The sequence below is a fragment of the Notothenia rossii genome (assembly GCF_949606895.1).
Source record: "Notothenia rossii genome assembly, chromosome: 4".
NCBI lineage: Eukaryota > Metazoa > Chordata > Actinopteri > Perciformes > Nototheniidae > Notothenia > Notothenia rossii.
This window is the reverse complement of record NC_136902.1, coordinates 2,710,208-2,724,336: the sequence shown is the minus strand read 5'-3', so window position 1 is coordinate 2,724,336 and position 14,129 is coordinate 2,710,208. Positions and strand designations below refer to the sequence as shown.

General features: G+C 44.1%; 1 protein-coding gene across 2 annotated transcripts in view; it reads left to right on the top strand.

The window, feature by feature from the left end:
- The window catches only part of ankrd52a (ankyrin repeat domain 52a), a 51,500-nt gene that overhangs the window by 25,874 nt on the left and 11,497 nt on the right, over positions 1 to 14,129 (top strand). For both annotated transcript variants that reach the window (XM_079675174.1, XM_079675173.1), the window contains 14 exons: positions 183 to 323; positions 719 to 781; positions 2,706 to 2,817; positions 2,911 to 2,982; positions 5,682 to 5,883; positions 6,818 to 6,905; positions 7,013 to 7,130; positions 9,214 to 9,433; positions 10,430 to 10,517; positions 11,560 to 11,643; positions 11,869 to 12,014; positions 12,484 to 12,566; positions 12,769 to 12,851; positions 13,071 to 13,162. In XM_079675174.1, the coding sequence (XP_079531300.1) occupies positions 183 to 323; positions 719 to 781; positions 2,706 to 2,817; positions 2,911 to 2,982; positions 5,682 to 5,883; positions 6,818 to 6,905; positions 7,013 to 7,130; positions 9,214 to 9,433; positions 10,430 to 10,517; positions 11,560 to 11,643; positions 11,869 to 12,014; positions 12,484 to 12,566; positions 12,769 to 12,851; positions 13,071 to 13,162 (1,592 nt within the window). The remainder of the gene's footprint in view (positions 1 to 182; positions 324 to 718; positions 782 to 2,705; positions 2,818 to 2,910; positions 2,983 to 5,681; positions 5,884 to 6,817; positions 6,906 to 7,012; positions 7,131 to 9,213; positions 9,434 to 10,429; positions 10,518 to 11,559; positions 11,644 to 11,868; positions 12,015 to 12,483; positions 12,567 to 12,768; positions 12,852 to 13,070; positions 13,163 to 14,129) is intronic.

The following is a 14,129-nucleotide window of genomic DNA, read 5'->3' as shown; positions in this document are numbered from 1 at the left end:
TGCCTTCCAGCTGTGAAAATGCATTCATTCTAAGAACAGAATATTTAACAAAGAAGCGTCACATTGTGGTGCACATAATTAAGCCAGAGACACATAGTGACACTTTAGCGTTTTTACACAGTGTGTGTGTAACGTGTTTCCTCCCCCCTCCCCCCTCCCCCCTCCCCCCTCCTCCCCCTCAGGACCCCGTTGCACTATGCGGCTGCTAACGGGAGGTACCAGTGCACCGTGACGCTGGTGAGCGCCGGAGCTGAGGTGAACGAGCCGGACCAGACGGGCTGCACCCCCCTGCACTACTCCGCCGCCTCGCAGGCCTTCAGCAGGTAACACACCTCTTCAGTTTCTCCATTAGCTCCAGCGTTAGTGTTAGAAACATCTCCCTGGTCCCCGGCTTGATCTTCAATCTCAGGATCCATGTATCTGTGATCCTCTCCAGAATGGAAGTAGTCATCACATACAGAGCATCAGCTAGTTCCTGGACAGTGTCCTTTCCTGTACAAAATACTGAGTTTTTTCTCAAAATGTTGGATCTTTTCTGAAAATCTGAAAATTCTGACTTTTTCTAAAAATATCAAGATTCTGAGTTTTTCACAAGATTCTGACTTTTTCTAAAAATTCTGACTTTTTCTAAGAATCGCAAAATTCAGACATTTTATCAAAATTCAGACTTATTATCAGAGAAAGTTTATTGAATCGAAGTTTTTCTTCTTCTTTTCAGAGTTGATCGGCATTTTTCTGCAAACCATCAGAACGATGAGGACGAAGCCAAGGAGTCGTACTTGTGAGTTTGTTTCTCGTTTATATGGTTTTCATTCTTGTGCTTCAGCATGCTCACGAATTCGGGTCACAACAACATCTCCACTAAAGCAGAAGACGGACACTATCTGTCATTAACCTGTACAAATACATCTTTAAAAACCTAAGCTTTCATGGCCACGACTAGACGATAGGCTGAAATCTAAATCATTTACTTATAGCAGCGGTTCCCAACCTTTTCCAACTCAGGGCCCGCTTAAGAATCAAAACAATGTATACGGAGGCTAAATAAAGTTCTGATTGGTCAATTCAGAACATGTGACACGTTGTAAATCCAGTAGAACAGACCGTTGCTAAGGACTGTAATGACCGTTGCTAAGGACTGTAATGACTGTTGCTAAGGACTGTAATGACCGTTGCTAAGGACTGTAATGACCGTTGCTAAGGACCGTAATGACCGTTGCTAAGGACTGTAATGACCACTGTCAAGGACTGTAATGAATGTTTCTAAGGACTGTAATGACCGTTGCTAAGGACTGTAATGACCGTTGCTAAGGAGGATCGAGAAAGAGAAAGGAAAAGAGGTTGCAATAAAAAAAATCTTAATAATGAAAATGTTTCCACACAAATCATAATGATTTGCAAATTATTTGTCGGCAAATATTGAATTTACATTTAGACCCTTTAATATGTTATTTGGGCTTTTAGATGAAGACCGCACACAGTTAATAAATACAACTATTCTTCTGGCTAAAATACATATTTCTAAAAGTCAATCAAGGAGTAATCTTAATTTAAAGTGGACCTATCTCGCTATATTTGAATAATATAGTGTAGGATCATACATATATAAGGCATATTTATACTTTTTATTTTTCAAAATATCAAACATTACATTACTAAACATTTTAGCCATTCCTCATTTCGCTCAATTTAACACTGTCTTTGCATCATGGGCTGATTCAGTAAGAACAGCACCATCCACAGGCCTGCCATATGTACTACAGCGTCTCCAGCGCTTTCTAACGGCAATGTCCGTGGCTGTCTCCTCCTGATTGGTGGAGTTGGCCCGATAGCCGTAGCGCCACTTCTGTGACGTCATAGAAGTGTTCAAATCTGGATCAGTCTGTATCAGATCCGTTGCAGCCCCTTTTTAAGAGATTTGGGTATGGAGGGAAATAGAGAGGGTTGTGTTTTCTGACACTTGGTGAGTTCCCTGGAACACCGGGGACACATATTCATGTAGACAAGACGTACACAAGTGCATTTTGCATGATAGGTCCCCTTTAAGGTGTTTGAAGAGTAGATTACAAATACAATTTATTTTTGGAAAAAATTATTGCCACAACAAATCAAGGGGTGGCCCCTTGTAATGCCTTCGCGGACCACTAGGGGGCCGCGGCCCGCAGGTTGGGAACCGCTGACTTATAACAATTACTTATTTAATCATTTATTGGGAAAACTGTTAACATAGAACCAGAGAGAGAGCCGCTATAGGGCAGGAGGGATTTTATAACGGCAGCTTGAGAGTCCTGCGAAAAATGACTGGGTCTAAATTGGAAGTTAAAATCCACTTCCTTTCTATTTCACCCCCTAACGACTAATGTGATCCACGCTTAGCATCCAGTAAACTGACACCAAGGTTAAAGCTGTGCCTGGAGACCCCCTGGTGTGAAAGCTTCCAGTCTTAATCTATAGTGTTTTATTGTCGGAGTATATAGATTATTTATCTTCACGGCCTACTGTATATTTTCTACTTTTTAATTCTATTTTGAGATGTTTTAATTCTAGTATTGTTTATTTCTACTCTTTAATTTCTACTTATGTGCAATGCCTTGTTTTGTTTAGTTGTTTTTTATGCTGCTGCAATGCATACATTTCCCAATCTGGGATCAATAAAGTACCTTCTATCATCTTATCTTAATCCTTGCTCTTTATTTCTTCATCAGCTGCTTGGAGCACCTCCTGGATAACGGGGCGGATCCGTCCATGGTGAACTCTAAGGGTTACAGCGCCGTTCACTACGCAGCGTATCACGGGAACAAGCAGAACCTGGAGCTGGTGAGTTTTAATGTCATGATATAAACACTAACTCACGCACATAATGGCTATTGGAAAGAACTTGTTATGACTAATAATGGTATTGTGTTTCAGCTCCTGGAGATGTCCTTCAACGCGCTCGGAGACATAGAGAGCAGCATTCCAGTCAGTCCTCTGCATCTCGCTGTGAGTCTTTCTCATTTGTCAGATGTTGCCTTCAGGGTCCAACACACAAATACTATCTCTGGTATAATTATTTGTTCACAAGACTTTGCTGCTGCTGGTGTTTTTATTTTCTATAAAATGTCTTTACTTTTTGAAAGTAATGCTACGTGTTGGCACACCTCACTGCCTTGTGATACTGTTTCGGCCCATCCGTGGGAAGTCTGTGTTGAACAAGAAAACTAATTAAATATTTTGAATAGAGAATACCTTTATTACAGCACAGTGTGCGAAAAAGCACACGTCCGATCGTCCGGGTCGTGTTATTTACAATATCGGACAAGTACCGTAATTTTCGGACTATAAGGCGCACCTGAATATAAGCCGCAGCAGCTAAATTGAATGATGGGTACATATATAAGCCGCACTGGACTATAAGCCGCAGGTGTTTTAATGTTTCATTACCATATGTAAGGGTTCGTGCACAGAGGGGATTGTCGGGAAAGAGATGGCTGTTTGAGGAAGCTCCCATTTATTAACATTTCAACAAACAAGTTGCATATTTGCATAACGTATTCAAGTGTTAGCATTTAGTGCAATAGTAGCTACAGAACATGTACTGTGTAAACTGTACTGTCTCACATAGCGTTTCAGACACACACACTTTTCAACTTTCAAACTTAAATGGTGCGCTCCCAGCGCACGTACCGGCAGTGATCTACAGCAGTGGTTTTCAACCAGTGGTACGGGGACAAACTGTCTCGCTCTCGTAATGTCTGTCTGTCTTGCTCTCGTTCTGTCTCTCGTACCACTCTCGGTTCCACTTTTACTTTTGCGCGCTACCTGTCTCACTCTTTTCCGGCCTCCAGCTTTTCCTGCTGGAGCCCGCCGCTTAAAGGTGGGGGGCGCGGACCGGCCATAGAGCCCATAGAGTTAAAGGTGGTGGACTGTAACCTGTAAAATCCATAGATTTAGGAGGTCCCCTAGTGGCCGTTAGCTGTAACAATCCATAGATTAGCCGCACCGTTATATAAGCCGCAGCGTCGAAAAAGGGGGAAAAGGGCGTGGCTTATAGTCCGAAAATTACGGTACATCTTTCCATTGGCGTGTCCAATGGACAGGTGACGTTTTTCTCCCATATTTATTGACAAATTATTTATAAATTCAGCACAAAAGGCAGAACTCATTCACAAATTGTCCGTGTCCGCCATTGTTGTTTGCGACCGCTTTACGTTTCCTTCAAAGAGCCGTTTTTTTTTGGCAGAATGATTTGATGATCTCCGCGCTACGGGTGCTCCGTGGATGCGGTGACATGTCATATCCAAGGATTAGAGACGGTTGGATACTGCTGTTTTGAGCATTGCAATATATTTTTTTTCACTATGCTATTTATTTATGATTATCTTTATGCTCAGCAAAGATTTGATGTCAGCTGTTGCTGTCTTTCTTTCTTTAGTTAATACTGAAATAGAGCCCTGCTGCTTTGTTTGGGCTTTTTCTTTAAATACAATTTTTAAATGTTGATGGTGAAATGGTGTGTTCAGCTAACAAGGAAAAACATTGAAATACATCCTGTCAGAAAATAGTGGATTAAGGGCTTGAAAGGGGACCCTACCATTTATGTACTGATGGGTCTGAAAAGGGGTATGTCAAATAATTTTAGAAAAAGAAAAACAAGCATGTCCAGATTGGACAAGTGAAAAATGTATTCGGATATGTAAATTGCCAAACTCACGTGTCCATGGACAAGTAGTCTCTAAAAACGTTTTCTTACACTGCAGCAGAAAAGAGCCAAAGACAGCTTAATGTTAACTAAGAAGCACGCATGAACAAATATTAAAGATAACAACAATTTACAAGAATTACACAATTGACAAAATACACATCCTGTAACGGCCCGTCCACACTATAGCTTCAAAAAAAGCTTGAAGCTGGGTGTGTCTGAAGCTTGGGGATTTTATTCGAGCACCGCGACCAACAACCAATCACATGAATGAACGCTTTTTTTGAAATATAGAAATGAACTGTGGGATATCTCTCCCAGCTTGGACGTGGTTTGATTGGCTAGGGCTTGAGCTGTCAGATTTTCAGAAACGGCATTTGATTGGCTGACGCTGGCTACTCCGGCGTCTCCGGCTGCAGAAGTTGAACATTGTTCAACTTCTGCAGCCGGAGACGCCGGAGACGGACCGCTATGCTACCCACAATTCAGTTCGGCGAAAAGCGAGGCAACGTGACGTCACCCCATTCAAAGTGAATGGGCAGACGCGTTGGAAACCGTTTTTGAAGCTGTCGAAGCTGTAGTGTGGACGGGCCGTAACAGTTCTGAAGATGTAGCAGCCAGGTATATATTTTGGCCACTTTATGATGTCATAACGATGTTTTGTCTTGTGTAACCATTAGCCAATCAGCAACCAAGGTAACCCCCCCCCCCCCTTATCACCCGAATCTCCTACTAAAGCTCCATTGAGTTCTTTGTAACCAAATCTCTCTCAGAGGGGCGTGGGGAGGGGCTCCTTATTTTCATCTAAAGTAACAGACAGAGAATCAGCACTTTGGAAACAGGGCTGAAACAGAGGGGATTATGGGTAATGCTGCAATGATCTGTTTGGTGTTTCAGCCAATCAGAGACAGGCTCTGGATATATCTGAGACCTGTGAGATATTGATGAGAAACAGAACAATAGGGGACCTTTAACAACCTTCTCCCCCCTCCCCCCTCAGGCTGATAAGGGTCACTGGCAGGCGCTGCGTGTCCTCACGGAGACGGCAGCGTACGTGGACATGCAGGACGCCGCCGGGCGCTCTGTCCTCTACCTGGCGGCGCAGAAAGGGTTCCCGCGCTGCGTGGAGGTGCTGCTGGCTCAGGGAGCGTCCTGTCTGCTCAACGACACACAACTCATGTGGACGCCCATCCACGTGGCAGGTACCCCCCCCGGAGAGATTCAGATCATAATCATAATACATTTAATGTTTATAGCTGGTCATACAGCACTTACAGCTCAACCTGCTTTACAAAATGACACAAGTTAAAAATAAACAAGAAGAAGTTCCCCTCAGATTATTTGTTAAGAACTTTAAAAGGTACATGCAGCAACATATAACATAATTGTTATCATACATTTGTGTTGCGGATTTTAGAAATTCTGCTCTCAACTGTTCTCTGTTTTTATTTCAACTTCGGAAAATATCTTTGTGTTTGAACTGAGAAAACAAGACATTCAAAGAACAGAGATGGACATGTGGTTTTTGGTGGGGCTGCACGATATTGGAAAAGACATTGCGATATGAAAAAATGCAGGAATTGAAGAAAAGACAGTCAAACCATCCTTTCTTGAACTTTAATGTTAGACAATTTGTATTTCTTTTTTTACGATATTTAACCGGATGAAGGATTTTAGTCACGGACTTCTGGATCTTAAGTTATCAGAGCAACAAGCTGAGCTAGCTCGGTGGTCCTGCTGCGATCTGATCAAGAATGGTTGTGATTGGTGGTTTGCTGTCACTCACTCACTCCAGCACCCCCGACATGAGAGCCGCGCGTAAAAAATAATTTGACCATGACGTGTTTGAGTTAATTTGCCTGCTTGATATCGCACGGCCTAAAACATTTTTCTCATGTGACCCAACTGTTATCGGCCTCTCAGATATGGAGGTCCGGCTTCCCTCGGTTTCATATCACATTAAAGAGAATGTCTTTGACAGAACATTTTAAAGACTTCACCTTCAGGGAAATGTTGACGGAAATTTGTCAATATTTTCTGACCTTTTATTCACAGACAGTGATGAAAGTAATTATTATTCTTTCCTCTAATTGCCTGTAAAAGTAGATTTATACTATACGCTTTGTTCCACACCAGCTTCTAACGGCCACTCAGACTGCCTGCGGATGATGATCGATTACGGGGAGGAGGGGGACCTCACCAACGTGGCGGACAAATTTGGCCAGTGAGTTATTTCTTTTTGAAAAGCATGACTCCATTGAGCCTAAAGCTGATTTGACCGATGTCCTACACACCTAAAACCCGTCCTAATGGCCTCTTCTGTCCCCTCAGGACCCCTCTGATGCTCGCCGTCCTGGGGGGTCACACTGACTGCGTCCATTTCCTGTTGGAGAAAGGAGCTCTGCCCGACGCCAAGGACAAGAGGGGCAGCACGGCCCTGCACAGAGGGGTGGGTACATCATCATCACCATCATCATCATCATCATCATCATTTACTTTTAAAAATTCTAATTGAGCTTGCCGTTCTAAGATCAAATGGGTTTGGGCGATATAGAAACAGAAAGCAGCCTCTGCAGTTTGAATGCACTCTAGGTACGTTTATGGATCTAAGTGTCCTTGCTGGTTGATCAAATGAGAGACAGTCACTTAAATATGTCGGGGCACGGTTATGTAAAGCCTGGTAAATCATTAAGGACACTTCCATCGATGTGTTTCACCTGAATACTCCCTACAAAACAAAGTAGTGTGGCTAAGCTAGCTCGATTAGCACCTGCCTGGTGATTAAAGAGTGTTCAGTAGGTTTCTGTGCTTGTTATCGAAAGCATCTGGACTCGTAAGCAAAATGTATGACTTCTCTGAGAATATGGGATTTAGATTTTTCTGGCCATCCTGTAAATTCTCAATTTGAATTTCAGGAATGTTGAGTTTTTTCTTGGAACATTACTCCCTCAGCTCTTTAATCATTAATATATATTATTTTGTTTTACATTGACCCCATTAAGTCCTTGTATATTGCCCTGTCAGCAAAAAATATATATTATTGGTAATTTTAAGTGTCAAAACACAACAGAGCCCTTTGCAAACTAGGCCGTGTCTCCTGGACGGTTCTAACGTCAAGTCCTGATATTTAAAAATAAATAATTGAAAGAAGATATCGATTGAATTCTTAATCTAAGAATGAGAAATCCCTTTTATAGAAAGCAGCCTGGATCTTATTAAAGCTGCCGTTTTGAAAAAGCATAACAAAGCTTTTAGATATCTTTCTATGAAGTAAAGAGGTTAGTGTGTGTGTGTGTTTGTGTGTGTGTGTGTGTGTGTGTGTGTGTGTGTGTGTGTGTGTGTGTACGATGTGTGTGTGTGTGTGTGTGTGTGTACGATGTGTGTGTGTGTGTGTGTGTGTGTGTGTGTGTGTGTGTACGATGTGTGTGTGTGTGTGTGTGTGTGTGTGTGTGTGTGTGGGTACGATGTGTGTGTGTGTGTGTGTGTGTGTGTGTGTGTGTGTGGTACGATGTGTGTGTGTGTGTGTGGGTACGATGTGTGTGTGGGTACGTGGGTACGATGTGTGTGTGGGTACGATGTGTACGTGGGTACGATGTGTGTGTGGGTATGTGGGTACGATGTGTGTGTGGGTACGTGGGTACGATGTGTGGGTACGATGTGTGTGTGGGCACGATGTGTGTGTGGGCACGATGACTGTGTGTGTGCTCCATGAAGTAAAGAGGTTAGTGTGTGTGTGTGTGTGTGTGTGTGTGTGTGTGTGTGTGTGTGTGTGTGTGTGTGTGTGTGTGTGGGTGTGGGGGTGGGGGTGTGTGTGGGTGGGGGTGTGTGACGTGCTCCATGAAGTAAAGAGGTTATAATCAGTGTGTGTGTGTGGGGGGGGGGGTGTGGGTGTGTGTTCCATGAAGTAAAGAGGTTATAATCATTGTGTGTGTGTGGGGGGGGGGGGTGTGGGTGTGTGCTCCATGAAGTAAAGAGGTTATAATCATTGTGTGTGTGTGGGGGGGGGGGGTGTGGGTGTGTGCTCCATGAAGTAAAGAGGTTATAATCATTGTGTGTGTGTGGGGGGGGGGGGGTGTGGGTGTGTGTTCCATGAAGTAAAGAGGTTATAATCATTGTGTGTGTGTGGGGGGGGGGGTGTGGGTGTGTGCTCCATGAAGTAAAGAGGTTATAATCATTGTGTGTGTGTGGGGGGGGGGGGTGTGGGTGTGTGCTCCATGAAGTAAAGAGGTTATAATCATTGTGTGTGTGTGGGGGGGGGGGGTGTGGGTGTGTGTTCCATGAAGTAAAGAGGTTATAATCATTGTGTGTGTGCTCCATGAAGTAAAGAGGTTATAATCATTGTGTGTGTGTGGGGGGGGGGGTGTGTGTGTGTGCTCCATGAAGTAAAGAGGTTATAATCATTGTGTGTGTGTGGGGGGGGGGGGGGGGTGTTCCATGAAGTAAAGAGGTTATAATCGTTGTGTGTGTGGGGGGGGGGGGGTGGGTGTGTGCTCCATGAAGTAAAGAGTTTATAATCATTGTGTGTGTGTTAGGCGGTGTTGGGGCACGATGACTGCGTGTGTGCCCTGCTGCAGCACAAAGCGTCCTCAGTGTGTCGGGACGTGCAGGGCCGCACTCCGCTGCATTACGCCTCCTCACGAGGACACACGGAGATCCTGGCTGCGCTGGTGCAGGCCGCCATGACAACGGACGCTCAGAACAAGCTGCTGGACGACAAGCAGTACACCCCCCTCCACTGGGCCGCCTACAAAGGTGAGGCCGGTCCTCACTCGTTTTCATTTACTTGCTATTTTTATTTATATTTTATTGAGCATTAAAAGTACAAAATATACAATTACAGAATAAGAAAGGTACAGAAACATACTGTTGTTATTTGTGTGCTCACATTTGTACTGAGATTAAAGAAAGCACCACTTTTTTCTTTCTTTTAAAAAAAAAAATCGAATTACTAAAAGTACATAAGAAAAACAAACGTTAGACAACAGCAATTACTTACACACACACACTCTCTCTCTCTCTCTCTCTCTCTCTCTCTCTCTCTATCTCTCTCTCTCTATCTCTCTATCTCTCTCTCACACACACACACTCTCTCTCTATCTCTCTCACACACACACACTCTCTCTCTATCTCTATCTCTCTCTTTATCTCTCTCTCTCACACACACACACTCTCTCTCTCTCTCTATCTCTCTCTCTCTCTCTCTCTATCTCTCTATCTCTCTCTCTATCTCTCTCTCTATCTTTCTCTCTCTATCTCTCTCTATCTCATCACACACACACACTCTCTCTCTCTATCTCTCTCTCTCTCTTTATCTCTCTCTCTATCTCTCTTTAACTCTCTCTCTCACTCACTCACTCTCTCACACACACTCTCTCTCTCTCTCTCTCTCTCTCTCTCTCTCTTTATCTCTCTCTCTTTATCTCTCTCACTCACTCACTCACACACACTCTCTCTCTCTCTCTCTCTCTTTCTCTATCTCTCTATCTTTCTCTCTCTATCTTTCTCTCTCTCTCACACACACACACACTCGCTCTCGCTCTCTCACACACACACACACACACTCGCTCTCGCTCTCTCACACACACACACACTCTCTCTCTCTCTCGCTCTCTCTCTCACACGCACGCACGGACGCACGCACGCACGCGCTGTACACATGACAATAACAGCCTTGAACCTGGTCCGCTGCTCCTCACTAAACACACATCTCTGAAGCCGTCTGCTGACGCTGTGTGTTTCTGTTCTCAGGGCATGAAGACTGTTTGGAGGTTTTACTTGAATTTAAAACATTAATCCACGAAGAGGGAAACTCTTTCACCCCCCTGCACTGTGCTCTGTGAGTATGCATCCATCACTCTCTCAAAGTATATTAAGTAGACATAGCAACCGCTGCCCGTCTTATTTTAGCACCAAGAGAAGATGGAAGTTATTTAATAATCAATGTTTTGTAATGAACACGCGTCAAAAAGGTTTAGTCTGTGTACGCTGCTCAGGCAAGTTTATTTTTACAGCACGAGGCAGCCAAACGTGCTTTACAACGAAATACAAAACCATTAAAGGCTTTAAGAGATAATGCAAGAGCAACATGTAAAAATACATTCAAACATAGAAGTACAAACTGTCACTAAAATAACTTCTATAGAATATTACAGGTATAAAGTAGAAGCATAGAAGTTACGGTGCCGTGTGAGATATGAACGGATGTTTGATCTAATCGAGAGCAGTGGCAACAAAGAAAGTCTTCAGGCTGGATTTGAAAGAAGATGGGATTACATATGGAGTAGGGTTGCCAGAAACTGACCAGGATCAAAATCGATTATTCGGCAGCCCTGGTGAATAATAATCGATTATTCGACCGAATAATCGCCACCCCCCTGGAACATGTTTAACAGTAAAACAAAATAAACGACAAATAAAAAAAATGATGCCGGTCCTTGAACTCTTTTTACCTGCCGCTTTGTTCATCTTTAGTCGCACGTGTGAGGGAGAGGGGGGGGCGGGGGCGGGGTGTAGCGTGCTGCAGCAGCAGTCTGCTCTGCACGCAGGCTTCCTCCAAGTTTACACTAAAACAAACTGGTGGTGTGACCAATGGCCATTTACAATTATTAATACTATTATTAGCATTAGTCTATATTTTGGTTGGAAAAAAAAAAAAAAACATAAATAATAATAAAAACATATATAAGTAAAATCGATTTTTAAAAATAATATTCGATTATGGAGACTGTAACGAATAATCACTGGCATCCCTAATATGGAGTATAGAAAGAGAGAAAGAGAATCTGAAGGTCGCAGCTCAATCTGAAGGTCGCAGCCTCTCTGCAGTTCGTGTGTTCAGATGAAATCCTCCTGTTATAACCCCGGTGTGTTTCCTTCAGGATGAACGGACACAGCGGCGCTGCAGAGCGGCTGCTGGAGACAGCGGGGGTTCACATGATTAACACCAGAGATGCCAAAGGAAGGTGAGGCAAACACATTTACTCTGGGGTTCAGAAAGTCCTGATAGCTGGACTCCATTTGCATCCAGCATGTAACCCCTCACACACTCATTCAGAGGCTGCTACACAAGGTGCCTCACATTCACACACCGTTGGGCTTCAGTGTCTTGCCCCAGGATGCATTCTCCACAGTGCTGTGTGCCTGCAGCTGTGTTTCTGAGCACCCTCTCTCCCCCCCCCCCCCTGCAGGACCCCCCTGCATGCGGCTGCGTTTGCTGAGGACGTGGCAGGCCTCCAGCTGGTGCTCCGTCACGGCTCAGAGATCAATGCTGTGGACGCCAGCGGCTGCTCCGCCCTGATGGTGGCGGCCGACAAGGGGCACAGCGGCACCGTGGGTGAGTCTCTGAGACGCTGGAGGGGTCTTTAAAGGTCCCCTACAAAATCCACTTGTTCCTGTCTTTTATACGTAAACATGTGTCCCCCATTAGCCAATCACCAACCAAGGTAACCCCCCCCCTCCCCCCCACCTTATCACCTGACTCTCCTCCCAGAGCACCATTGAGTTATTTTTAACCAAATCTCTCTCAAACAGCAAAATAGGGAACCTTTAATACAGAGTGTGTGTGTGTGTGTGTGTGTGTGTGTGTGTGTGTGTGTGTGTGTGTGTGTGTGTGTGTGTGTGTGTGTGTGTGTGTGTGTGTGTGTGTGTGTGTGTGTGTGTGTGTGTGTGTGTGTGTGTGTGTGTGTGTGTGTGTGTGTGTGTGTGTGTGTGTGTGTGTGTGTGTGTGTGTGTGTGTGTGTGTGTGTGTGTGTGTGTGTGTGTGTGTGTGTGTAATAAATGTCTTTGTGTCTTTCTGTCCTCAGCGATCCTCCTCCATCGGGCCAAGGCTGACCTGACGCTGCTAGACGAGAACAAGAACACTGCCCTGCACCTGGCCTGCAGCAAGGTACACACACCCCCACACACTCACACTCACACACACACACACTCACACTCACACCCCCACACACTCACACTCACACACTCACACACACACACACACACACACACACACACACACACCCCCTCCCTCCCTCCACCTGCACAGTGTGATACTCTCCGGTAGACGGCAGCTCATGCCTCTCTTCTCTCCCTGTGTTCCTCCTCAGGCTCATGAGATGTGCGCCCTGCTGATCCTCGGGGAGATCCACAGCCCGACGCTCATCAACGCCACCAACAGCACTCTGCAGATGTGAGGGCGCTTTTAAGACATCAATAAACAAACTGCTGTTTTGGGGGATTTTCTATAAACGCATTTTCAGTCGTTTAAAAACTCTCAGTTTCAGGTTTAGTATCTGTAACGATTCCTCTGCTGTATATTCCCAGTTGAGGGTATTCTCCACATGTTGTTAAAGTGCATCTCTCTCTCTCTCTCTCTTTCTCTCTCTCTCTCTCTCTCTCTCTCTCTCAGGCCTCTGCACCTGGCAGCTCGTAACGGATTGGCCACGGTGGTGCAGGCGCTGCTGAGCAGAGGAGCCACGGTGCTCGCTGTGGATGAAGAAGGTGAGGACTCTTCATCCTGTTTTTCCACTCGGACAAAAAACGTGGAACATTTTTATGTTTTTATATCTGCATCGTTTCTGAAGCTGCAGCGTGTTTCCTCTTAGTGTTTTGGGCTGTAGTAACGAGAGGGCAAAAGTACACATCCTTTACTCAAGTAGAAGTACACGTCCTTTACTCAAGTAGAAGTACACACATCCTTTACTCAAGTAGAAGTACACATCCTTTACTCAAGTAGAAGTACACATCCTTTACTCAAGTAGAAGTACACATCCTTTACTCAAGTAGAAGTACACATCCTTTACTCAAGTAGAAGTACACATCCTTTACTCAAGTAGAAGTACACATCCTTTACTCAAGTAGAAGTACACATCCTTTACTCAGGTAGAAGTACAGATACTCGTGTTTAACAATACTCTGGTGAAAGTAGAAGTACTGACTAAACTTCTTTACTCAAGTCAAAGTAAAGAGGCTTTGAAATGTACTTCAGTAAAAAGTACCCATAACTAGCAGCTGTTTTAAAGAGTACCTGACCTCCCTTTATATTAATAGAACAATAATGTCATTGTTAGCTAATGAATGTTTCCATGGTGACCAACGGCAACATGACAACGTTTTCATTGGTCCCTCTTCTTTAGAGAAGACCAGGAAATGATGGATACACGGATCGTGTTCAAATCAATAGGCACGCAATGACTCTAAATAATAATGATCACGCCACCAAACACACATTCAGACTAAAGGAACCAGCCTGTTTGGAAAATGAGAGAAGTAGAAAGTACAGGTATTTGTGTTCAACATGTAAGAAGTAGAAAGTACAGGTATTTGTGTTCAACATGTAAGAAGTAGAAAGTACAGGTATTTGGGTTCAACATGTAAGAAGTAGAAAGTACAGGTATTTGTGTTCAACATGTAAGAAGTAGAAAGTACAGGTATTTGTGTTCAACATGTAAGAAGTAGAAAGTACAGG